Genomic DNA, 26,723 nt, shown 5'->3' with positions numbered 1-26,723 from the left:
ACGAGGTGGAGATAGAGACGCGGAATATCGATCCGCTGTCGAGAATGAAGGAGCCGATCACGGAGAATCTCGTGGTGGCTCAAATGCAGATGACGAGGGAGGATGAGGAGCGGGCCCGCAGGCCGGACCTGTGGGACTGGGACGTCAAAGAAGAGGATGTTTGGAAGACCGCGTTCACGACACGCTATGGTCTGTTCGAATGTCTCGTCATGCCATTTGGTTTGACAAACGCGCCGGCGACGTTCCAGCGCTGGATGAATCAGGTCTTCCAGGACATGTTAGACGTGTGTGTGGTCGTCTACTTAGACGACATATTGATTTACTCCGCCGATCAGGAGACACACGACGAGCACGTACGGGAAGTGTTGAGGAGGCTACAGGCGAATGGCCTGTACGCAAAGGCAGAGAAGTGTGAGTTCGACACGACGGCGACGGAGTTCTTGGGGTATGATATTGCCCCTACGGGGGTCAGCATGAACCCGTCGAAGGTGAAGTCGGTGTTGGAGTGGGCGGCGCCTCGAAATATTCGAGGCCTGCAGTCGTTCTTGGGGTTCGCGAATTACTATCGCCGGTTCATACAGAACTACTCCAAGAAGATTCAAGGCATGACGGCCTTGACAAAGAAAGGGGTGAAGTACCACTGGCCGGAGTCAGCGGATGCTGCCTTCAAGGAGTTGAAGAAGGCGTTCACCGAGGCGCCCATCCTCGCTCACTACGACGAGGAGCGCCAGGTGGTACTGGAGACGGACGCATCGTCAGGTGCGATGGGAGCGGTGATGTCGCAGGTAGGGGACGACGGGAAACTACATCCCGTGGCGTTCATGTCGAAGAGCCTTACGCCGGCTCAACGAAACTACGACGTACACGATCGCGAGCTGCTCGCCATCGTGTACTGCTGCCAGATATGGCGGCATTACCTGGACGGGAAGTTCCCGGTGAGGATCCTTACGGATCACAAGAACCTGGAGTACTTCAAGAAGGACAAGATGTTGTCCCACCGACAAGCGAGATGGTCTCAGTTGCTGAACCAAATCTCGTACACGTTGGAGTACAAGCCGGGGACAGAGAACGGGAAGGCTGACGCGCTCAGCAGGAGAGAGGAGTTGATGGAGGAGACGGAGCCCAAGCAGGCAGAGACCCTGTTGCGCCCCGTTAATGCAGACGCGCTGGTGGTCAGCGCAGCGACGGTACAACCCCCGTTGCGGTTGTGCGGAACGATCCCCGTCATAGGGGATTGGTTCTTGAAAGCGTTGATCCCTGCGGGACAAGAAGATCCGGTCGCGAGAGACCTGATCAAGGGCGTCAGGGAGGGAACCTTGGCGAATAGTCGGTACAGCCTGAGCCCGGGAGGCGCGCTCATGTACGACGGGCTGGTGTACGTTCCCGATGCGGGAAGCTTGAAGACGGAGCTCTTGAAGAGGCTCCATGATGGGAAGACCGCCGGACACTACGGGCGGGACAAGACGGAGGACCTGGTGAGTAGAGACTTCTACTGGCCGGGTATGAAGGCGTGGATTAGCCAGTACGTGGCTAGTTGCGACAAGTGCCAGAGGAATCGGAGGCCGAGGGCCAAACCAGTCGGTGAGCTGGCTCCCCTGAAAGCGGAGACGGAGCCCTACCAGTCGATCACGTGGGACCATATCACGGACCTACCTGAGTCAAGGGGTTCGAACGCGATCCTGGTGATCGTCGACCGCTTCAGCAAGCGGGCACATTTCGTGCCTTGCCGGAAGGACAACGACGCCAAGGTGTTGGCACAGATGTTCCTGCAGGAGTGGGTACGATTGCACGGGTTTCCCCGGCAGATCATCTCGGACAGGGGAACGCTGTTCACGTCGAGATTTTGGAGGGAGTTCTGTGAGTTGTCCGGTGTCGAGCCTAGTTATTCGACCGCCTTCCATCCCCAGACGGATGGTCAGACGGAGCGCAGTAATTCGACGCTCGAACAGTACCTGCGGACGTACGTCAATTACCAGCAGGACGACTGGACCGATTTGTTGCCCATGGCGGAGTTCGCCTACAACAATTCGAAGCACTCGGCGATCGGCATGTCGCCGTTCATGGCATCGGAAGGGCGGGAGCACGCCGTCGAACTCCCCATGCCTATCGCCAAGGATTCGGCTGTGGAGTCGATACAGGAGTACAGAGAGCGGATGAACAACATCTGGGAGTCTGTTAATGTCGCGCTGAGACAGGCCAGGGAGGATATGGCGAAGTACGCGAATCGGAAGCGTACGGCGGTACCGGATGAGGGGTACAACGTTGGCGACATGGTGATGTTGTCGTCGGCTCACGTCAATACCGTGAGGCCGAACAAGAAGTTGGAGTGGAAGACCTACGGCCCGTTCAAGATCACGGAGGTCGTAGGAGAAGGTCGCATGGCGCGACGTTTGGAATTGACACCGGGGATGCGTAGAATCCACCCGGTGTTTCATGTCTCGCTGCTCATCCCGTACAAGCCTGTTACGGCGGAGGTCGCTAATCGAAATAGGTCCTAAGTCGTAAGGCGTAGGGTGCTTATAGGTAGATCGCAGGTAGTCGGGAGAATGTCGCAAGTTCGCTTAGATGAAGCGGGTTCGGATAAAGGATACGAATCCAGAGATGTATGGATAAGGAAGTGATCACTCGGTGTGAGGTACCGGATTCGGTCTAAGGTGAAACGATGAAGCGTAGATACTTAGCGACGTCCTTGAGTTGTAACCTCTCCGCAACACGTCTTGAAGATGTTGTAACAAGTCAGATAGGCGTGTATTGAATGTGATATCGGAACTTGACCTATTACTATTACAGAACGTCCTCTATCGAAATCGGTCAAGTTCCTCTAGCTATTTATACGGAGACGAGTACGTAGACGAGGCTGGCGAACACTGAAAAGACCCAAGAGAAAAGAATGTCGAAAGATGGCGAAACTGGGAGAACGAGATGGCGAACAGACGAATCCTGTCGAGAGCAACCGGATTCGGTAGAGGAGGCGGGTTTGAGTTCTCATTTGTCCCTAGGTACGTCGAGTAAGGTTGTCGAGGTCCTGAGTAGAGTTGTCGTGTACCTCGAGGTCCTTGTACCTGTGTGTGATATGTACCGGGAACGTATTGTTGTTTCGGTGAATGGTAGGGGCGACCGAATCTGCTCCGAGGGAATCGGATTCGCCTCGTCGAGCCGGACTTAGGTGTATGCTGATGTCCGTAAATCGAGTCCATGTGTCGGTAGTCGGCTCACGTGATGATCCCGTAACAGTATATCCCCCTCCGGAATGGCGCGCCCCGAGCCATTGTGTTTCAAGTATTGATCGCATCAATTTGTTTGATGATTGTCTACGACGCGTTTGTTTTGATTTGATGGCGACCGATTTTTCTATTTCGCTAAGGTCCATCGACTCGCGTCGAGTGGGGGTATAAGCCGGATCCGTTTCGATTGAAGCGAATTGTGTCCTTCCTTTCTCGAAGATACTCAACGATGCCGTCTCCTGACGTATCTCCCAAGATTGAGGAACGCTCGACTCTTTCTCGAGCCTCGACCGTAACTCCAGGAGACTCGGCTTCTCGTTCGTGCGATTCGAGTCGATTCGGTTCCTTTGCGTAAACTGATCCAATTCCGCTTTGTGTATAGAAGTCAACCAGGTCTTTTCCGGAGGAATTTTTGATTTCGAAGAACTCCGCAACATGGACGACACGGACGAGGTCGACCAGAACCTGGCCTCGAATATAAGGGGGCTGTCGGTGACCCGATCGGGGTTGGAAGGTAAGCAGATTCGGTTCCGAAAGGCGGTTTCGTTTCGTTGAACTTGTTGGGTTTTTCGCAGGTGGTGAACCGGCTCGTCGGGAAGGGCTCTACGGGGAAGCTCGTAGGCCGACTGGACGCCCGGTATCGGGCGAGGACGTTGCCATGACCGGGCAACCTTTAGATTCGGTCGACGAGGAACCGGTTGCGGGGCCGAGTGCGGGTGAGTAAAGCGAATCTGCTTGGATTCTGAATCGATAATTCGTAACCTGATACTATGTCTATTCTTGCTCGATTGTAGCTGTCGTGTCGCCGCCCAGGACTCCTCGAGGGAGGTCGATTCAGCGGAGTCGACAAGGACGACACAGCGCGAGGTCGAGTCGAGGGAGAGGAGCCGCATCGGCGGGTGCGAGGGTCGATGTCGAGAACATCGATTTGGGGGGTGCTCTTGTGCGCCAACGGTCGGTGAGCCCGGAACCCGGTAAGCGTTTTTGTTTGGTTTCTACCGGATCCGGTTCGACGAAGCTAATTTGGATAATCGCGTTCCAGCTCGGCCCATCGACTTCGAGGGCGTACAGCCGACTCGGCGAACGGGTGCAGCGCCCGCCAACTTCTTTGACGACCTGTCGGAGAAGAAGAAGAAGAAGAAGAAGGTGGTGACGTCCGAGGATGAGGATTCGGACTACCGCGACAGCGATGTACCGGGTGAGTCGCCCGACGCGTCTCCAGGGTCAGCGTACGAACGGCAGATCGAGAGTCGCTATCAAAGAGCGTTCGGGACTCCTGAAGTTGCTGGTTCGTACTCGGTACCCGTCGATCGAACTCGCTTCGCTGAACCAGATTTGCTTGATTTTAGCCGAAAGCGAGGGGGCCGATTCGATCATCGACATTGGGGACGAGAGCGTGATCAACATCGGCACGGTCGGCACTGAGGGAGACGAGTTGGCGTCGACCCCTGAGCCCGAGTGGTGGGATAGTGAGTAATATTCGTATTGTTTAAGCGAAATCGTTTGCTTCGAGCTAATCCGCTTTGTAGCCCACGCTGGTATCGTCAACGCTACCGACCAAGAGATCATCGATCACGAGGCGAGGCCCGGCGAGCCTCCTTTCTCGACTCGAGTTGGGACGGCCAGCGAGGTGAAGACCAGGAGGACGGTGGTAAGCTCGTTTCGCTTGCGTTTAAGCGGATTCGGCTAAATCTTGTTCGTTTCGGTAGTTGCAATCACGTCGCCTAGCTCGCGCCCAAGCCAAGGAGGGTATCGTGAACGACCCTAAGTGCGAGGACTGCGAGGGCCTCGGGGACGAGGGGTTGAGTTGGGGATGTATCTCCAAAAGGTCTGGGACCTTGAAGGGTTGTGCGGAGTGCACTGGTCGGCGAAACAAGTGTTCGCTTGCCGGACAGCCGATTCCGGAACCTCCCGGCCGAGTCCCCAGCCCCGACACCGCGGCTGCTGCGAATGCAGCACAACCGACTACTCCTCCGGCGACGAGTAGTCTGCTTCCTCGAGCTCGATGGGAAGCGCAGATGGTGAGTCGAATTTGTTTCAACGAACCGAATCTGTTTTAACGCAACCGAATTTGGCAGCAATCGGCCAGAGACCGGATTCAGGTCTACGCCGACATGCTCGAAGATGCGGGCATCAAAAAGGGTCTCTCGAAGGCCTTGGAGGACCTCGACAAGGTCCGGGAGGCGATCGCGGCGGAAGGTGACGCGGCCTTCAAGAGGGTTATCAACCCGTTGCCGGCGCCCACGCCCAAGAAGAGGAAGACCGGAGTCGTGTCGACTCCGAAGGATTCGAAGAAGTCGGGGGGTAAGTCGACTCCGAAGGGTAAGGGGAAGCAGAAGGAAGCGGATCCGGACGAGGACGAGGAGGAGGAAGAGAATGATGGTCGCCCGCCGAAGCGAGCCAAGAAAGATTGAAGCGGTTCCGCTTCGTCTATAATTTGTTTTTTGGGTTTTGTATTTTCTTTCAATCCGAGTCGTTTGATACGATGAATCCTATGCGAGCGAGAAGTCCGAGACGAGATTCAGAAGAGTTCAGAACATATGTTTATCCGTATCTCGGTCCAGCCGGGATCGGTTCAATGAAGCGGATTCGGGAAAGTTACGCTTCCCAACCTGGAGGCTTTGGCTTAGTCGGGAACCGAACGTGGAACTCCTCTTGTGCCTCTGCTGTATTGTTGAGATCTTCGAGGGGTACCCAATCTTGTCCTTCAGGTCCCGAATATCCTTTCCATTTGATTAAGTACGCGAATTGGCGTCTCCTGATCCTGCTGTCAATAATCTCTTCGACCTCATACTCGTCATCGTGAGGCGATTCGACAATTGGCCCAGGAGTTTGTACTCGTCCTTCGAATGGATTCTCGTGGTGTGGTTCCAACATGTCGATGTGGAAGACGTTGTGAACCTTGAGTGTGGCCGGCAAGCGGATCCGGTACGCATGAGACGAAATCGCTTCAATGATTTCGTAGGGACCGTATCGCTTGTGATCCAGCTTCTTGGTAGGTCGTTTGGTTGCGATGTATTTCGATGAAACATAGACCTTCGATCCTACTGTGAATTCGGGAGGGTTTTGGTGTTTCTGGTCGAAATACTTGGCAGCTCTTTCGTTAGCTGCAGTCATCTGTACTCGCATCTGTTCCCAAACTTCTTTCATATCCCTGGCTTCGATCCTTGCGACGAGAGATTCAGCCCTGTGTTTGTCGAGACTGACGTCGAATCGTGGTTCGTAGCCGAAGGTTGCCATGAAAGGAGAAATACCGGTGGCGCTATGCTTCGCGTTGTTGCAAACGAATTCGGCTAAGGGAAGCAGATTCGACCAGTTATCTTGGTGATAACTGCTATAGTGCCGAAGGAATCCCTCGAGAGACTGGTTGACCCGTTCAGTAGCTCCGTCACTCTGAGGGTGGTAGGCTGTAGTCAGGTCGCTCGAGATATCGAGAAGCGCGGTAAATTCTTTCCAGAATTTCGAAGTGAATTTGCTTCCCTGATCCGAAACGATCCTGTCGGGCAACCCATACTGCGTAAAGACCTCTTTGAGGAAGATCTTGGCTAAGTCCTTAGCTGTAGAGGTTGTCGTAGTAGGGACGAACTTGACTCGCTTGGTGAATCGGTCGGTAATTACCAGTATCGAGTTGAATCCTTCCGAATTTGGTAGTTCTTCCACGTGATCCATGGAAAGATCCGAATTCGGTTTAAACGGAACCGAAAGTGACTTCAACAAGCCATAAGGCTTGTGTCGATTCGTACGGTCCCGTTGGCAAACCTCGCAAGATGCAACATAGGCCTTTACGAAGTTGCTCAAATCGTTCCAGTAGTAATCCCTTGAGATAAGTTCGATAGTTCTTTCTCTCCCGGGATGTCCAGCCAGTGAGGCGTCATGTCGTGCTTTCAGTACACAGAGCTTGATCTTCTCGCAGTCGGGGACGTAGATAGCGTCCTTGTATTTGAGAATTCCGTTCTTGGTCCAGGACCAGATCTGTTCGTCCGAAGCGGCTTCGCTTCCGGTAACCAGATCCGTTTCGTCCTGTTTCCAGATTGCTCTGAATGCCGTGGAAGCGAATTCATCAGTCAGCGCGATTGTTTTTACCTTGCTGATGATGCGGTCGATGAGATCTCCATCTACCCCTTTTTCTGGATTCGCTTCCATCTCGCGAATATACTCGTTCATAGCAGCCAAATCCTGTTCTTCAGCTCTTCGGTAGAGTTCCGAATCCCTAATGTTGTTGAGCCACAATGTTTTGGGCAAGAGCGTGGTGAAGTTGGGCTGATTGTGTTCGAAAGAATTAATACCTCCTCTACCTGGGTGGTAATCCGGTCGGCGTGTAAGCGAATCCGGTTTACCTCCCTTGGTTCCGGGTCGGTACCGGATCGAGAAGTTGAAATCCGCCAATGTTTCAGCCCATCGAATCTGTCGGCGATTAAGCTGCTTGTTGGTGGCGAAATACTCGAGGTTCTTGTGGTCGGTGAGGATTTCGATCGGTTTCACCATCCCAAGCAGAATCGGCTTCCAGTGATTGAATCCTTCAACGATCGCAAGTAACTCTTTGTCGTGGACGGTATAATTGATTTCTGCCGGGTTCAACTTCCTTGAAAAGAATCCCACCGGGTGCAACTGTTCGTCCTTGTAGCGCTGGCTAAGGACGGCAGCGATGGCGTAGTCCGATGCATCCGTTTCAAGATAGCAGGTTTCATCCGAATCTGCTTGAATTAAAACGGGTTCGCTTGCGAAGGACGAAAGTAGTGTAGCAAACGCGCCATCCTGCTTCTCGTCCCAGATCCACGGCTCGGACTTCTTGGTTAACTTCACAAGCGGAAGTGTTAACCCAGCGTATCCTTTGATAAATCGTCGGTAATAGTTGGTAAATCCAAGGAATCGTTGAATTTCCTTGATACACGTCGGTTTGGGCCAACTTCGGATGCACTCCAATTTGTCTTGGGCCATAGCGATTTGCCCATCCTTGATGATGTAGCCGAGGAACTCGATAGAAGACTTGAAGAACTCGCATTTCTTCGGTTTCAAATAAAGCGAAAAGGAGCGGATCCGGTTAAAAACCTCCTTGATGAGCCGAATGTGTTCCTCCCTCGTCTCCGTATACACTAGAATATCGTCAATGTATACGGTAACACCCTGATCCAGTAGGGGGTTGAACACATCGTTCATGAAGAACTGGAAACTGGCTCCTGCGTTGGTCATACCTTCTCGCATGACTCGAGACTTGAATGACCCGTAGCGAGTTAGGATTGTCGTCCAATCCTCGTCCTCTTCTCGCATTCGAAGTAACTGATACGAAGTTGGCATATCGAATTTGGAGAAGAAGCGAGCTCTGCTAACTCGTTCTAAGGTGGTGTTGATCTTCGGAAGCGGATACGCGTTCTTCTTTGTCGCATTATTCAATGCTCGGAAGTCGGTGACCATCCTGAATTCTCCAGGAGTCTTCTTTGGTACGAGGAAGACCGGGGAACCGAACCAATGCGAACTCGGTTCAATGTGCCCAATCCGCCTCGATTCATCTATCCAATTCTTGAGCCACTTGTCTGCCGCAGCAGAAAGCGGGTAAGGCTTGAGTCGTTTCAACTCCACGTTTGGTAGCAGTTCCACAACGTGATCGTACGACCTGTGGGGAGGAAGGCTGGTGTAATCGCTCTTCCTGAAAACGTCTAAGTAGTCATGAAACTCAACTGGGATCACTTGACGCATCTCTTCCGATGCGATGTCGTAATCCTCTTCGTCGTCGTGTTCCAGACCCAATTCCCGTAGCGCTCGAGGATCGACATCTGTGTCGACAACTTCCGGGTCTTGTCTTCGGAGGAACCGGTTTCGCTCCAAATATTCCAGATTCGTTCCCTTGAGAGGCGAATCCGGCTTGATCAAGCTAATTTCGCAAGTGTCCCAATCCGTGATGGTACGAAGACCCTTAACGAATGGGACTCCTAGGATAATATCCGGGGCCGCAATTTCCGCAATGTCGAAGTCGAGGGAGTAAGGACCGATGTGTCCTCCGACATAGAAGATCAGATTCACGTAATGGGTGATTTCTCCTCGCTGATTCGGGTTAGGTTGGTTGTCAACCAACCGGAGTCGCTTCGGCTGATCATAAGGGATCGCCTCGACATGCTGGAGTACCTCCGCAGAGGGTCGAATGAAGTTACAGCTGGCCCCACTGTCGATCAGGGCGTCCGTCGTGAAAGAAGATGCGCCTGCATGGAAATCCACCGTAATCAAAGGGTCTTGCCCCTGGAAGCGAAACTTGATCCATTCGGTTCGATTCGCCTGGTTCGCCCAGGTGGGAGCCGGAACTGCTTCGACTGTTGCATTTCTAGCCCTCTCGACATTGGGGGTGCTTCCTCCTCCTCTGCCGGCAAGAACAGGACAGGCTGAAGCGTAGTGTCCGGCCTTCCCGCAGTAAGTGCAAAGGTTGAGGTCGCGGCGCCTCTTCCTTTCTTCATCGGTAATAGGACCTTTTTGGTAAGGAGTCGAACCTCTGGGTTTGACGACCTCCTTCTCGTAGGTTTTGGTCCGTTCGGTGACAACTCGCTCGGATCGAACCGGATTCGGTTCCTTCCTGTTATCCTTGCGAGCGTTCCGCTTCTCGTCTTCTCGGTTGAGAACTCCATCATCGTGAAGCCTATTGTCCGCGTCGACAGCTTCATTCCTGAACTCGTTGAAGTCTGCGAACTCCATCCTTTTGTTCAGGATACCGAGACGTTCCACCACCTTGGCCTTCAGTCCTTTCTTGGCTGCGGCGATAAGAGCTTCATCGTTAAAGCCACACAAGGGACTGTACTGGGTGAATTCGGAGAAGTAAGACGAAGCGGATCCGGTTTGAACCAGCTTATCTAAAGCGGCTTGGGCTGCAGCTTTCTCGTTGGAGCCCCCGAAGTTATGCTTCAAGAACCTCTTGAAGGCATCGTAGTCGTGTAGGAAAAGGGGTTGGTCCGCTTCGTCCAACTGGAGATAAGACGAAACCGTTTTAAAGGCTCGTCCCCCAAGAAATCCGATAGCGAAATCGATCTTGGATCCTCCGGTGGGGTAGCGTCCAGGTAATTGTCGGAAGACCATGTTGAGTTTAACGATGAATTCGTCTAACTCCTTGGCGTCTCCCTTGAACGTGGGTGGATCAGCCGGTTTCGGTTCCTTGGTCCGTTTGGCAAGCAGATCCGCTTCGTTCTCCCGAAGGGGAACGTCCCTCATAGGAGTATAGGGATCCCTGGACCGAGCTACCGAAGGTCGGTGAAGTTCTCTAGGGTCGATAGTAGTTCCCGCTAGAGATGGAGGGTTGGATGGGTAGATGTTGAACTGCCTTCGAGGAAGGGGAGCCGGAATCTCTTCTCGTGTAGCGAGTTCGTCTCTTTGTTTCCGGATCGTCTGCATGAGTTCCAGGATTTGTTCTTCGAGACGACCAATACGTTCAGAGTCCGTTTCCCTAGGAGCCGGATTCGTTTCGATCGAGCCGGTCCTGGCTCGAGAGAACCGCTGTTCTTCCTCGGGGGGCAGGTCGTGGTTTTCGGAATAGACTGACATTGTCCTAACCAGGTGCGATAAAGAAGTTCCGATATGCTGTTACGGCGGAGGTCGCTAATCGAAATAGGTCCTAAGTCGTAAGGCGTAGGGTGCTTATAGGTAGATCGCAGGTAGTCGGGAGAATGTCGCAAGTTCGCTTAGATGAAGCGGGTTCGGATAAAGGATACGAATCCAGAGATGTATGGATAAGGAAGTGATCACTCGGTGTGAGGTACCGGATTCGGTCTAAGGTGAAACGATGAAGCGTAGATACTTAGCGACGTCCTTGAGTTGTAACCTCTCCGCAACACGTCTTGAAGATGTTGTAACAAGTCAGATAGGCGTGTATTGAATGTGATATCGGAACTTGACCTATTACTATTACAGAACGTCCTCTATCGAAATCGGTCAAGTTCCTCTAGCTATTTATACGGAGACGAGTACGTAGACGAGGCTGGCGAACACTGAAAAGACCCAAGAGAAAAGAATGTCGAAAGATGGCGAAACTGGGAGAACGAGATGGCGAACAGACGAATCCTGTCGAGAGCAACCGGATTCGGTAGAGGAGGCGGGTTTGAGTTCTCATTTGTCCCTAGGTACGTCGAGTAAGGTTGTCGAGGTCCTGAGTAGAGTTGTCGTGTACCTCGAGGTCCTTGTACCTGTGTGTGATATGTACCGGGAACGTATTGTTGTTTCGGTGAATGGTAGGGGCGACCGAATCTGCTCCGAGGGAATCGGATTCGCCTCGTCGAGCCGGACTTAGGTGTATGCTGATGTCCGTAAATCGAGTCCATGTGTCGGTAGTCGGCTCACGTGATGATCCCGTAACAAAGCCGAACGAGCTTCCTGGGAGAGCAGTGGACCCACCCCCTGAGCCAGAGGTGCTGGACACCGGGGATTTGGGGTGGGTGGTATCGGAAATCGTACACTCCAAGGAGTTGCGTTCAACGCGCGCCGGGCGTAGGACCCAGTACTACGTGCGCTTCGAGGGGTACGGGGACGAGCACAACGAGTGGGTTAGCCCCTCGGATTTCCACCACAACGACACGCTGGTGCTGGAATTCCATAAGCGACACCCTGAGTTGCCGGTACCGGGCCGTCAGGAGTACGGCGATGCTTGATGCGTTCGGAGCTCGCACCTAGGAGGGGGATCCTATTATAGGCGTCACGTGACGCGCGACCTACGGTGCGCGTCGCCTCGGGGTCTCGTTCGGAGACCCTCTCGGAGACCCTCTCGGAGACCTTTTAGGAGATGTCCTCGTAGACGTCTAACTAGTACCTTGTAGTAGTTAGACATCCGTTATTACATCGCTATGCCTACCGTTACCTTTCCCCAGTCCCGCAACCTTATTACCTCAAGACCCGGCAGGTCGGCTGCCAGGCCTTATAGAAGCCAGTTTGGGCCCTCCCCCGACTACTCCGCTGGCGTCAGTTCGTCACCGAGAAGACCCACATCCCCCACGCAGGCTCGCACATGCTACTGCCCGCCATCTCGTCGGGAGGGAAGATAGACCTCGAACAGGCTATGCCACAGAGGTCCTGGATGGCTATCTTCGATCGACTATGCCAGGATTCGGGCCTGAACGACAAACACCCGAACTCTACGTTCAGCAGCCATTCGCTACGACGTGGAGGGGCTCAGTGGCGTTTCAACTATGCACCGGCTCGTTGGGGATTGCAGGTCATTCGGTGGTGGGGTGGATGGGCACCTGGCGAAGCGGTAAGTCTAGCAACAGGTGTCTTGAACGTTTGAAGGCTTGAGTGAAGGGGGGATGTCTTGCACTCAGCTTCAGTGAATGGATCCTGCCCTGCACTCGAACATCTCGACTGACATCTTCTCCTTCGTGTCGATTCTAGACCGGTACTCTGATGCGGTACCTTCTTGAGGAGCGAGCCAAGATCGACACCTACCACGGGGACATCATGAACCCACTCCTCGACCCTGCTAGGCAGGTCGTTCAGAGTGACGGGCAGAACGGTCTCGTCTCGAAGGTCGGAGACATCACTCGTCTCGAAACACGCATGGCAAGGAAGCTGGAGGGTGTGGTGGCTCGTCTGATGGCAGACATGGGAGAGGAGATGGATAGGACAAGGGCAATGGTGCGAGAGTTTACGACGCGGATGTATGCCGACCCTGACGAGCAGTCGGATGTAGTAAGTCCCTCTTGAGTGAAGATTTGGCAATCCTCGCTGAAGAACTGTCGAGTTGCAGGAACGGGAACGCCATCAGCAGATCCTCCAGGCTATCGCCAACATGCAGATTCAGGTCGACAGCCAGCAGAGATCGCTGTGTGCTGCCACGTCTGCTGCAACAACCATCGTGGGCACGAACGGATGGACACCTCCTGGCTTCAACGGCCTCATCTTACCTCCTTCGGCTTCGGTGCAAGTTCCCGATCATTCACTCGACGTGAGAATCCCCGTGGTACCCTCGACCGCGCTATTCAGAGCTGCAATCAGGGAAGTAGAGGGTCCCAAGACCCTTAGACTTCGGTACAGCGGTGATGTGATCACGGGAGAACGTCCACCCATCCCGAAGACGCGGACCGTTCGATCCTACGTCCTTCAGTGGTTCCAGGGCGGACAACATGTCCAGCACCCGTATCCTCTGCGAGAGTGGCCTCGAGAATGGCTCCACAACAAAACGAAGGAGGATCAGCAGGTCTGGGTGCTGTGGAGGAACAGGGAGGTCTTTGGAATGGGGTACGAGTACGCCAATGAAGGTTCGACTGTCTTCACCGAAGAAGGGTTCGCCCGATTTGAGGCCAGGTATCCTGCTACGACGGTCACTGGTGTCTTGAGCGCTATAAGGAAGGATCTCCAGACTGCAGGGAAGATCAAGAGCCGTCAGCGTAGCCCCAAGAGCCCAGAATAGGTCGTGAACGAGGTCGACTACAATTTTCGTTTGTTGTATTATATTTCACGCTTCACTGTAACTTCATGTAACTTCATCGACCGTATATATACCCATAATCATGTTGTTGTACTACGTATAGAGCTCTGGAGGCTGTTCTGATTGACTCTAGGTCCTTATAGGTCGTCGTATCTCTTATTTACTGAAATCGAGGTGAAATCGTCAAGAACGTCGTTCGAGAACGTCGTTCGAGAACAAAAGAAAATGTAAGGATCGTCGCTCGCGTCGAGAAGCACCCTTACCTTCTTGACTGCGTTCGAATTGATATTCACTATACATCAACTATCAACTATGTTCTTCTAGTATACATTGAGACCTCTAGACACCTCTAAACATCAAAAACGAACCCTCTCGCGCTATAAACAACTTCACGTTTCATCAAAAAGTAAACATGTCGAACGCCGAAGCCGGAGTAAGCCTTTTCCGCTTTAGTGCGAATCTCGGAACCTGCACTAAGACTCCTGACTTATAAATTGCTTTACTTCTTTTCGTATCCTCTCTTGCTCATGAACATAGCCCTCTAACAACACTGCTCGAGTCCCCAAGAGCTCCCCGATCGCCAAGATGGCGCAGGCGAGGAGGGAGAAGGCGGCTGAGAGGGCAGCGAAGAAGGAAGCGCGAGCGCGTCGGCTCGCTCTGAACGTGGGTCGTGTTCCGGCCGAGGATAAGGGGAAGGAGAAGGAGAAGGAGAAGGACATGGAGGTGGAGATGGAGGTGGTAGATGAGGACGGCGACGAGGAGGAGAACGAAGAGCAACCCGCTCAGGGACCGTTGCCGCCGCATCTCGAGTAAGTCAGGGCTTAGTGCAGGTGCTTTATCTTTCACTGAAGCTTTGTGTAGATGGAGGTTGGGTTTCGAGAAGCCTCAACCGAAGCGGAACTGGCTGGGGGAGGTTGTGGTCCCTCAACCCAACAGCGATGACTCGGATGTCGATGTTGATGAGGCTTTCCGAGAACCGAAAAAGAGGAGTCTGTAAGTCGTAACAGTTTAGTGCAGACTTCCCAATCTTAGCTGAAGTTCGTTCACATTGTCAACATAGCAAAATCAAGCTGAACGTACCAGAAGGACAGCCTCCCCCTCCCGCTGGAACTCCTCCCCCTTCTCCTCCCGCTTCTCCTCCCGGTGACGTCGTCAAGGACCCCCTCGGTGATGTCGAGCAAGGCGTACACGACATGGGGGATATGGGGGACATGGGGTAAGTTCAAGAACGTTCGGTGAAAACTCAAGTCTTTTCACTAATATTCTCAAACATAGTGTTGACCGAAACAGCACCCTCTCTCCTGTTCCGGACCAAGGTGACGGGGATTTCGAGCCCGACGATGACGAGGACGAGCTCGGAGACGTCGACGAGCTCGAAGAAGAGCCCGAACCCGTCCCCAACGACGCCAGTTGGGAGATCGACTGCGCTAGGCTCGACGCAGCGCTTGAGGCGGCCCCCGACGCAGCCAAGAGGGCTGTTTTGGTGAAGAACTTTGAGAAGTACAAGGCTAGTAAGCTGTACTGGACGTTCCAGCGGATGTGGACGTATTGGTGCGGCGTACAGAAGGATTCGACGCATCTCTCCGTAAGTTCAGGCTTAGTGAAGGTCACGCTTCCTGCACTCTGTTACGGTCGGGCCTAGTGGTAGCTAGTGTTGGCAAGAAGTGAACGCGTTCACTGAACGCGTGGTGAACGCGTTCACTGAACGCGTGGTGAACGCGTTCAGTTTGTCACCCGCGGTGCTGAACTTGAACGTGAACGTGAACGTATTTGCCTGAACGTTTGAACGCGTTCACCTGAACGCGTTCAAAATCACGTTCAAACGTTCAGAACGTGACCGTAGTATATGACAACATAGATACTAGATACAAGCATATATTGGTACAGTAAAACGTCCTAGCCGTACACCTCAGTATCGCTATCGTCCTCGTCGTCCTCGTCGTCCTCGATCTCGATCACCTGTCGCGAGGATGATGCCGACGTAGACGCTACCTGATTCGCGTTCACGTTCCCGAACGCGTTCACGAACGCACTCTCGCTCAAGATACCTCGCCCGGCCCAGTCGCCAACGATCATCTGAGCCGCTGTAGAGTCCGGCGATAGCTTCGTACGCCTAGCAGATACGACGAGGCCCGCCTTCGAGAACGCACGCTCAACCTCGACCGACGTAGCTGATGATAACACATCATGATGTTAGCAGAAGACTTGCGTTCAGACGTTCAGACGTTCAAACGTTCAAGAACGTACCAGGAGTCCCCAACACATCGAACGCCATCTGCTTCAGCCCATCCATCGACGTCTGAACGTTCCACCACGCCAGCGCTTGCCCATAGAACGGAGCGATCGAGAGGTCCGTCCTTGGTGCGTCGACGAACGTGTCGAACGCCTGCCCTACGCTAGCAGGTGCCTGGCTAGATTGAGCCAGGATTCCGTCGAGATCGTCGTATATCTGTATGTGTATGTGGCACGTTCATACGTTCAAACGTCAGAACGTCTAGCGTTTGAACTCATCTTATAGGTACTCACCGACGACGATGGAGGCTTGACGCCCTTCCCCTTATCGCTACCCTCCGCAGGAAGGTAGAACGTCTTCCACATGTCACGGCCCAACTTCTTTGCCTCTGTGATCCAGGCCTCCGGCCATCCCTGTTCTCGGAGGTAGGCGACTCGGTACCCGGGATGTAGGACTGAACGTTTGAACGTTTGAACGCGTTCAAAATTAGTACAACATGTATAATACCAGTAATAACGGAACAAGACTTACGCAGGGCGACCCGATACATCACACTCTCGTCAGTCTTGCCGTAGTACTTGTTGAGGACTGCTTGTCCCCTTCTGATGCCGTACTTAACAGCTTGACCGACCGAGGGATCGTTTCGGAAGGCGTCGAACTTCCGGGTGAGGGCGTCCATGACCGGGATGACGCCTGCGATCGACGAGCTGTCGATTCGAGTCTCGGTGGAGATCGAGAAACGTTTGGTCGCAGCTTGAAGGAGCTGTATATTGAAAAGGAAAAAAAGTTTGAACGCGTTCAAAAGTTCAAACGCGTTCAAGATACTGGCTCACCGACAACACCGGCTTGAACTGCTTCAACAGATCAATGTCACCTCCAGTAATCTTCTCCTCCTTCTTGCACTCCTTGCTAGGTAGTAGAGCGTAGAAAGATTTGCTATGTAAGATGAAGGTTTGATGAAGTTCAGGGAGATCAGCGTTTCAAAGTTTGAAGTTTCGAACGTTTGAACGTCTGAACGCTTACAGAATAGGTGCCGCATTGATCACCCCGTCCAACGTTGCCAGCGTCGAGTTCCACCTCGTTTGAACGTCCGGTGGGATGGCGTACGTGGTGGATTCGATCTTCTTCTTGTCGTGAAGATCTTTGATGGCTAATTGCCAACACCTCCTGTACTCCGATCGCCACCTCAAACGTTTGGCGAGAAGTCGACTCTACACGTTCAAAAGTTCAAACGTTCAAACGTTCAGTCACTTGCCCATCGGATATACAAATCGAAGAACATACCTTCCACAACGCTGATCGAGCCCTCTGCTGCTCCCCCTTGACCTCCTGAACGTCCTGGGAGATGTCGACCTGTGTGTCAGGGACGACAGGGACCTCGAGACCGTCGAGAATAGCCTGATCAGGGGCGAAATCGTCCCCGGTCGGCACCTCGACTTCATCGTCTTCGTCCTCGATCGTATTGATGTCGTCAAAGACATCGAACGTGTCTTCGTCCCCAACAACAGTCTCCTCGGACCACTTGTCCCCGGTCGTGCCTTCAATGATCGCCTAAGTAAAGTAGTAAGATGATGGGTTAGCAAGCGTTCATGCGTTCACGGTCAAACGTTTGAACGCGTTCACTTACACCGACGATGAGGTTCAATACGTGGGCGAAGCACCTCACTTGCCCCTGAGCTTCCCCAAATCGCTCCCAATCGAGCTCGCAGATCTTCTTGACCATCACGTCGTTCGCCGATGCGTTGTCGGCGATGATCGAGAGAACCCTGTTGTGGATTCCCCATCCTTGAAGACTCGACGCGAGAGCGTCGGCTAGGGCCGAACCGGTATGCTTGCCCGTGAGACTGAACGCGTTCAAACGTTCAAACTTGTAAGTATTCTAGCTGTTATTGTATACCAAACGTCTAAACGTTCTAAACGTTCAAACTCACAAGACGAAGTCGATCAACAACGAGTGATGCCTCGGCTCAGCATCCGAGACGTCCGTCCAGTGAGCAGTAACTCCCATGTACGAACCACCCGAACGATCGGTCCAGCAATCGGTAGCGATATGGAAGACCCCGTTGTGGAGGTGGAAGAGACCACCAACACGCTTCCGATTGATCTGGAATATGGCGCCGAGGTCCTCAGCGACTTGCCGACGGGAGGGGAGGATTGCCTTCATAGCTGGGAAGGACTTGGTGAACATTTCCCGGAACTATGAACGCGTTCAAACGTTTGACCGTATTAGTATACCAAACTTCTTATAGCAAGAACATCGCACAGAAGCAAAGAACAAGAACTCACTCCGGGCTGTTCAACGACTCTGAAAGAGTGGTTGTTCTGAGCGATCCAGGATACGATCGCATGTCGGGTCGCAGCCTTTCGAGGTTCGCTAGACACCACTTCGAGGTTCTCGCCCAAGGTCGTTTGACCGGTAGCGGCACCACCGTATTTGCCCTGAAGGCATTTCTTTAGATGCGGGGCCAGAGAACTACCTGACCCTGCTGCCTTCACGGTCTTCAGTTTGGTATAGGAGTTGCAGTTCCTGATGTAACAAGCAAATCGAGTTGAGATATCAGCCTTCTGAACGTTTGAACGTTTGAACGTCTGAACGTCTGAACGCAAAGTCTACTTACTTGCACTTCCACACCCAAAACGCTTCATCAAGACTCTTTCGAGCCTTCTTCTTCTCCTCCTGCGTAGCCAAACGAGGTCGGGTAAAGTGGACGTTCGTCGGATTGGCCTTACCGCCATCGATGAACTTCGCACACCACCGTTCGAGGTATTTATGATGTTCCTCGTTGGACGCTGTCGGATCGGGAGCGGTCCCCTTGACCGCGGTAGAAGGTGGAGTGGCCTTAGTAGCCTTATTGGCTGCGGTATTTGTTAAAGTAGAATCAGTATCTTGAAGAATATCTAAGCCGTTCGATCGTTTGAACGTCTGAACGTGAACGTCTGAACGCTTACCACTACCACCCAGATTTTTCAAGTTTATTAAGACCTTAGTGGTCTTCTGCTTCTTCGAGGCGGGAGTTGGCGAGTCTAAGGTATATCCGGTTATAAGAAGCAAGTTAGAACGTATGAACGCGTTCACCCACTAGTCTCGACCTCCTCCAACTCGTCTTCCTCTTCCGTCAACACCGACGATTCCTTACCGTCGTCCTCCTCATCTTCTTCGAAGGCGTCATCTGCCTTCCTCTTGCCCTTAGGTCCGTTGACCGTAGCCCATGATGGTGGAGAGGAGGGGGGGGCTTCTTGGTCGACGTTATCGGACTCGATGTTCTCGACGTTCTCGGACTCGACGTTCTCGCTCGACTCTAAGTCGCGTACCGGTGACGTTTGCGAGTTCCTCGTATTCCTGACCATCTAGACGATTATAAGACGCTATTATAACGTGTCCATGATGTCTAGATGTTGTTTGAACGTTTGAACGTATAATAACGTCGAAACGTAGAAGTTAGTTGATGCTTCTCGCGAATAGCTCGATATCGAGCTGACGTCTAAGTCGCGCGGATGCAAACGATCGCTTTCGCACGCGTGTTTTTGGGTGTTTTGCTTGCCGTTTGAACGTTTGAACGTTTGAACTAGATCACTTGTTATTTCAAGGGTGGTACATGTGATCTAAGTTGCTATTTGAGCCTACTGTAGTCCTAGAAGTGTTTGGTATGACGTTCAGACGTTTGACCGTTTGAACGTCCCATCGATGCCAGCCGTGAACGTGAACGTGACCGTGAACGTATTAGTGTGAACTTATGAACGCGTTCAGGTGAACGCGACGTTCAAACGTTCAAAAACACGCGTTCAAACGTTCACGTTCAAACGTTCACGTTCATTTTTTGCCAACACTAGTGGTAGCGAAAGGCTAGCCTAGGTGGAAAGCGTCAGTGGTAATTGTGCTAAGGCAGAGATACTCAACGGGAAGTGCTTGGTGCGCAATCTGCTTGCTGACCGTGAAGGGCTTGACGAGAGCTCCAGTGTTGAGTAGTGAGAGGTTGTCTGGTGGCTAAGGTTTAGGGATGTAACATATGATAATTCTTCTTGCGAAAGAAGAGAGAACATGATAGGGAATGTACAATCAGGCTGGAATGGCCTGCTATATATACTATTTTGGAAAGGGGGCAAACACTAGGAAAAGGGGGCAAACGTTCACGTTGATGTTGGTGTTAGTGATAACGTTCACGTTGGTGTTGATGTTGCCGTTAACGTTGGTGTTAACGTTTGTGTTGGCGTAGGTGTTGATGGTTGCGTTTACGTTTGCGTTGGTGTCTGCGTCTGCGTCTGCGTTGACGTGCGGGATTGGGTCGGTCCATAACAGCATCCCCCCGCTATGCCGCGAAGTCCCTTGAGCGGGTGTGTGTGCCCAGGGTTTTGCCGAGCGGAGTTCTGCCGAGGCTGGCCGGATCCGGAAGGTGTAGATAAGCGTGGTTGGCTCCGGGTCGTGTATATATGTAGGGCTTCTGTGAGGTATGATTTGTGTACCCGTAGTGATGGTGATGGGTCATCATACCATCCCGTAGTTGACCATATTATCATCATGTCTAATATCATCCCTCCTAACCCCGACGCGTACGCGACCATCCTCGGATACCTGGAGTCACTCTCGCAACGCCAGATCCAAGGTGTCGTTGATGCCGCGCAGGTTCTCGTCGCCAGGACTGCCGCTTTCAACAGAGTCCGAGACAGGCGATGGGAGAGGGCGAACATGATTGAAGAGTTTGGGTATGCGGCAGAGGTCCAGTGCGGTGCGTGCATGGTGAAGTCCTCCGGGGATAGACGCTGCATCGTGCTTGGTGAGAACCAGCGATGCCACTGTTGCGTCAAGCAGGCAAAGGTATGTTGATTTTCTTGGTGGTGTGACCGTGTGTAAAGAGTGGTGCGAGTGGTTGATAATATTGTTACGTAGGTTTGCTCCTTCCAGAAGAAGGCCGCCAAGACCCCCGACGCGGGTGCCCCCGTTGGCCAGGTCCATGCGGGCCACGTTCCCCAGTACGATGGCAACCCTATCCAGTACGAGGGTTCTGCCAACCAGTACGGGGGTGCCCCTGCGCAATATGGGGCAGGTCGCAACCAGTACGAGCTGTCCGACAGCCAGTCTGGTTCTGATGCCAGCTCGTCCGGCTCCTACACCTTGTGAGCGAGCCGCAACGAGAATCCTGTCCGAGCGCATTGGCAGGACACGGAAGGTGGAATTTTGGCAGGTGACCATGTAGTTATATTGCGTCGAAATTGGCTCCTGATTTGTAGTTTCAGAACGAGCCTAAGCTTATCGTTGTCGCTTGAAAATTGACTGAGATATTGATGTTCGTGTGGTTTGGTGATGGCTCGACGTCCGGTTATTATGCCATAAGCGTGCCGTAACGCTCCCCGCATCCCGGCTTGTCTTTGCGGTGATGTTTCCCCGGATCCCGACTCGAAAACAGGTCAGGATCTGGGGTTGGGATCTGGGGTCCCGCTTATTTCCCCGCATCCCGACCTGTCCCCAGGTCGGGATCTGGGGTAGATTTACGCGCCGTATATTTCGAGCGACGTGGCAACACATTTATCTAGCACGATTTGGCGTAGCTGGTTAGGTGATTTTTGTGATTTATTTTTGCCGAGTTTGTGAGATCCAAGATTCGATCCGGGTGGTAGGGTTCCTTTTTGCCGTGTTATTTTGATGGTATTTTTTCTTTCTTTCTTTTATCGAGTAGACGGTTTATGGGCCTGGTTTGAGGGGGTATTTTTCATGATATTCCTTGATCCGTTCCTGCGCATTTGACAACCATGAAGGTGGTGCCCAGGAATTTGCGTCAGGTCCGTATCCTGTCCATTTGACAAGGTAACGTAGAGGTTCCTTGTATCGTTTGTTGATCTTCGAGTCAAGGATTTCCTCAACTTCGAATTCCTCTTCGCCTTCAATGATCTCAGGTTCAGGCGGAGGTTGTTTGCGATTTTCAATGGTGTTCTCCTTGAAGGGTTCCAGTTTGCTGATGTGGAACACGTCATGTATTTTCGATTGGGAGGGGAGTTCCAGGCGATAGGCGTGTGAGGATATTTTCTTGGTGATTTTGTATGGGCCAAGGAAACGATTGCTTAGCTTCTTGCTTGGACGAGTGGTCTTGATGTCTTCTGCATCAAGCCAGACCTTATCGCCAGGTTTGTAAATTGGTGAAGGGAGGTGTTTACGGCTCCATTGTTTTTCGGAGTGCTCTTGAGATCTCTTGATCCAGAGTTTGAGTTGATCGTGTAATTCCGATAGGTCTGCAGTGAAGCGCTCTGCGCCTTCTGAGATGTTGGGTCCAATAGGTTTGGTGAAGTTGCAGCGAGGGTGATAGCCTTTGTTGGCAAAGAAGGGGGAGACGCCAGTGGTTTCGCTGTTGGCGTTGTTGTAGGCAAACTCTGCTAAAGGCAGGAGTCTGTACCAATCGTCTTGTTGGTAGTTGGCGTACATCCGGAGGTATTGTTCCAGAGTCTGGTTGGTACGTTCCGTCTGACCATCAGTTTCAGGATGGTAGGCGGTGGAGAAGTCCAACTTGATGTCCAGCAAAGACCCGATAGCACGCCAGAAGCGTGAGGTGAATTCCGAACCACGATCGCTGATGATCCGTTCCGGTAACCCGTGTTTGCTGAAGACATGCTGAAGGTAGAGTTGAGCCAGCTCGGGTGCATCGATGCTGGTGGACGTTGGTATGAAGAGGCTCATCTTGGTGAGTCGATCAACAATGACCAAGATAGAGTTGTAGCCGTTGGAACGAGGTAGGTCCTCGATAAGGTCCATCGAAATGTTGGACCAGGGGTATGGCGGAATCGGTAGCGATTTGAGTTCCCCATACGGTTTGTGACGTTTTGACTTGTTCCGTTGGCAAGCATCACAAGAGTCCACATAAGAGTGGATGAACTCCTTCATCTTGGGCCACCAGTAGTTGCGCTGAACCAGTTGCAAGGTTTTACGCTGACCAGGGTGTCCGTGCTGAAGGGAGTCATGGTGCTCTCGAGTGATGCGTAGCCGTAAGTCTTTCTTGTCGGGAAGGTAGGTACGTCCTTTGTAGAGTAGTAGTTGATCTTGTAAGGTATATCCTGGGTGTTTGTCCAGTGAAGTGATGATGTCCTGAGCGAAAGTCTCCTCTTGCAAGGCGGTGATGATGTCTTGCTGAAACTGAGGGAGGAGTTCAGAAGATCCGGTGGCGAATAGGAATTGTCCGGGTTTGAGCAGAGCCTGATGATTGTCAGGGTTGGCTTCCGGTGAGAGGGATGATCCTTTGGTCATTGGATGAAGATCCGGTCTTCTGGTGAGAGCATCCGGCTTGGTTCCTTGTGAACCAGGTCGATACTTGATGATGAAGTGGAAGTCCTGGAGGAACTGAGACCAGCGACCTTGTCGTCTGTTCAGTTGTTTGGTGGTGGTGAAGTATTCTAGACTCTTGTGGTCTGTAAGGACTTCCGTAAAGGTGCCTTCAAGGTATTGACGCCATTCCTTGAAGCACGAGATGATAGCAAGCATCTCCTTGTCGTGGATCTCGTAGTTGAGTTCGGCGGGAACCATCTTTCTTGAGAAGAATGCGATGGGTTTTAGAATTCCCTCTTCCGACTCTTGAGATAGGATTCCAGCAAGGGCAAAGTCCGAAGCATCTGTCTCTAGGACTAGAGGCTTTTCCGGATTGAAGTGAGCTAAGAGAGTAGCTGAGGTGAAGGCGTTCTTGAGTTTGTCGAAGGCCTGAGAGTGTTTGTCGGTCCAGAGGAATGGAGTGTCCTTCCTGGTGAGCTGAGTGAGAGGATGGGCGATGGAGGAATAAGAAGCAATGAAGCGCCTGTAGAAGTTGCAGAATCCAAGGAAGGATCTGACTTCAAACAGGTTGGTTGGCGTAGGCCAGTCCAAGATGCTTTGCACTTTCTTGACGTCCATAGTAATCCCATCTCTTCCGACAATGAAGCCAAGGAATTCCACGCTGTGTTGGTGGAACTCGCATTTTTCGGCTTTGGCGAAGAGTCCTGCTTTGCGAAGTGTCTCAAGGACAGAGGTAACGTGCTGATAATGTTCCTCCAGTGTGTCCGAGTAGATGAGGATGTCATCCAGATAACAGATGACATAGTGATCCAGCATCGTCCTGAAGTTGTGGTTCATCAGGTGTTGGAATGATGCTGGTGCGTTGGTGAGACCAAATGGCATGACGAGGTATTCAAAGAGGCCGTAGCGCGTCCTGAATGCCGTCTTCCATTCTTCACCTTCAGCAATCCGTAGGAGGTTGTAGGCTCCTCTGAGATCGATCTTGGTGAAGTATTTGGCCTGGCGCAAGCGATCCAGATGTTCTGAGATGAGCGGAAGTGGGTACCGATTCTTGATGGTTATCTTGTTGATACCTCGGTAATCCACACAGAGACGGAGGGATCCATCCTTTTTCTTGACAAAGAGGATGGGTGCTCCTGCCGGAGATTCAGAAGGTCTGATGAAACCCTTGGCTAGGTTTTCGTCCAAGTATTCCCGTAGTGATCCTAGTTCTTTCTCGGATAAGGAGTAGACTGGTCCCCAGGGAGGTTGTTTGCCTTCTTCAAGAGGTATGTGATGGTCGAATGGTCTATGCGGTGGTAGAGTATCCGCATTAGCCTTATCAAAGACATCCAGGTAGGCGTGATACCTGGCAGGTATGATGTCTTGATCCATCACCGGAATGGGATCAGCCGCAGCTGCAGACACATTGGTAGTATTCCCAAAGGTGACATCCGCAGATGTCGCATCCTCAGATGCCGAGATAAGAGTACTGGCTTTTTCAAGTGGGGGGTTGACTTCCCCAGCTTCCCAGTTGACGAAAGGCTTGTGTTTGTAAAGCCATGGGTATCCGAGTATAATCGGGAAGACCCCTAGATGGGTGACTTCAAAGGTTGTAGTTGCCAGTTTGAAGTTGGGTACCTTGATGGAGGTGGTGACGGTGTACTTGATGCTGCCATAAGAGGATATGGAGCCATCGATCATGTGGAGTTTTGAAGGGTGTCGCTTCTTGGTAAGCGGGAGTTGAACGTATTTGGCGAAGCGGTAATCCATGAAGCATTTTGAAGCGCCAGAGTCCAGTAGAGCAGCATATTCCATGCTGGGTTTGGTAGAGTTGGGTAGAGTGACGGGAAGACTGATGTGATTCCTTGCTTCCGAAGTAGAATCCGAAGTGGAAGTCGTAGTAGAAGTAGAATCCGTTGAGTCCAGAGAGTCCTGAGAATCTTGCAAGTCCTGCCTAGCGTTTTGGCGACTCCGCGCTAGGCGCTGGCGTTCTGGGTGCGGAGTGCCTGACCTTTTGACTGGTTGTCACGGGTGAGGATGGCACTGTTCCCAGCCGAAGAGTTGGGCTTTGCAAGTGGGCACTTGGCAACGGTGTGATCCTTGGAGCCACAGTAGAGGCAAAGGTCTTGATCCTTCCTCCTTTGATATTCCTCGGAGGTAAGTTTTCCTTTGTTGTTGATGGGCAAGGATGAAGTAGGTCGGTCATTCCTGGACGGGAATGATTGACGAGTATAGGTGGTAGAGGTGGTAGTACCGGTAGAAGGGGATGAGCGAGGGGTAAAGCTGCTGTTGTTGGAGTATGACTTGTTGCCTCCAAAAGAGCGAGTTGAAGTGGTGGTGGTGCTAGTGAACTGAGTTCCAGACCCGCGTTCCAGAGAACGCTCGTAAAGCCTGTTGTCAATCCTGAGAGCGGTGTCCATCATTTCCTTGAGGGTATGAGGGCGTCCAACCCTAGCGATCTCATCCTTGATTCCTTCTTTGAGTCCTCGGTAGAATTGGGCGGCCAAGGCGTGGTCGTCCCATTGAGTGAGAGTAGAGTTGCGTTGGAACTCTGAGATGTAGGAGGATGCCGCTCCCTTTTGTCGCAGGGAGAAGATGTTTCTTTCGGCAGTTGCCTCTTCATCAGGGTCTCCGAAGGTGTCGCGGAGAGCCCTGCAGAATCTCTTGTAGCTAGTCATCATCTCTGGTTCCGGGTCCTTCTCCAGGTTGGGTTGGAACCAAAGGAAAGCGGTGTCCCTAAGGAAGGAGGCGGTGTAGAGAACCTTGGACCTCTCCGTAGGGTACCGATTGGGTTGAAGTTCGATCACCATGCTGACTTGGGTGAGGAAGGTAGTCAACTTGGTGCGATGTCCATGGAAGTATTCCGGAGCAGCGATTTTGGGTTCCGAGGGGCGGACTGCAGGAGCAGCAGGAGCAGGGGAAAGCGATGCAGTCCTACGCAGTTGTTCCTCCATGCGTGCGATAGTTTCCTCCAGTTGGGTAATCCTGTCCCCTTGGGTAGGAGCTCGACTGCCTCCGGTAGTAGACATGTTGAAAGGGTAAAAAGGTGTGTGTGTGGTTGGAGGGTGGATAGGCGAAATCCAAGAGTGCGTTGCCTAAGCACAAACTTGGAAGAAGAATTATGCTGTTACGGTCGGGCCTAGTGGTAGCGAAAGGCTAGCCTAGGTGGAAAGCGTCAGTGGTAATTGTGCTAAGGCAGAGATACTCAACGGGAAGTGCTTGGTGCGCAATCTGCTTGCTGACCGTGAAGGGCTTGACGAGAGCTCCAGTGTTGAGTAGTGAGAGGTTGTCTGGTGGCTAAGGTTTAGGGATGTAACATATGATAATTCTTCTTGCGAAAGAAGAGAGAACATGATAGGGAATGTACAATCAGGCTGGAATGGCCTGCTATATATACTATTTTGGAAAGGGGGCAAACACTAGGAAAAGGTGGCAAACGTTCACGTTGATGTTGGTGTTAGTGATAACGTTCACGTTGGTGTTGATGTTGCCGTTAACGTTGGTGTTAACGTTTGTGTTGGCGTAGGTGTTGATGGTTGCGTTTACGTTTGCGTTGGTGTCTGCGTCTGCGTCTGCGTTGACGTGCGGGATTGGGTCGGTCCATAACACACTCAAACTCCAAACTTTGCTTGGGTTGTATAGGCTGCG

At 52.3% G+C, this 26,723-nt stretch overlaps 2 protein-coding genes across 2 annotated transcripts; both read left to right on the top strand.

Annotated features, from left to right (window-relative positions):
• Positions 1-12,195: 12,195 nt before the first annotated feature.
• On the top strand, positions 12,196-13,596 carry HD553DRAFT_339230 (uncharacterized protein; the record flags this gene model as incomplete). The annotated part of the gene is made up of 3 exons (XM_046182421.1): positions 12,196-12,441; positions 12,579-12,875; positions 12,934-13,596. The coding sequence occupies 3 exons, from the start codon at positions 12,196-12,198 to the stop codon at positions 13,594-13,596; spliced, it is 1,206 nt and encodes a 401-aa protein (XP_046039078.1).
• A 430-nt stretch (positions 13,597-14,026) lies between these two features.
• Positions 14,027-15,400, top strand: HD553DRAFT_339229 (uncharacterized protein; the record flags this gene model as incomplete). Its single annotated transcript, XM_046182420.1, has 6 exons — positions 14,027-14,047; positions 14,152-14,423; positions 14,476-14,607; positions 14,675-14,830; positions 14,905-15,199; positions 15,341-15,400. The coding sequence occupies 6 exons, from the start codon at positions 14,027-14,029 to the stop codon at positions 15,398-15,400; spliced, it is 936 nt and encodes a 311-aa protein (XP_046039077.1).
• Between the last annotated feature and the right edge of the window lie 11,323 nt (positions 15,401-26,723).

This window comes from Filobasidium floriforme (genome assembly GCF_021052385.1).
Source record: "Filobasidium floriforme strain CBS 6241 chromosome Unknown HD553scaffold_3, whole genome shotgun sequence".
NCBI classification, from domain to species: Eukaryota; Fungi; Basidiomycota; class Tremellomycetes; order Filobasidiales; family Filobasidiaceae; genus Filobasidium; species Filobasidium floriforme.
This window is presented reverse-complemented; position numbering and strand designations above follow the sequence as displayed.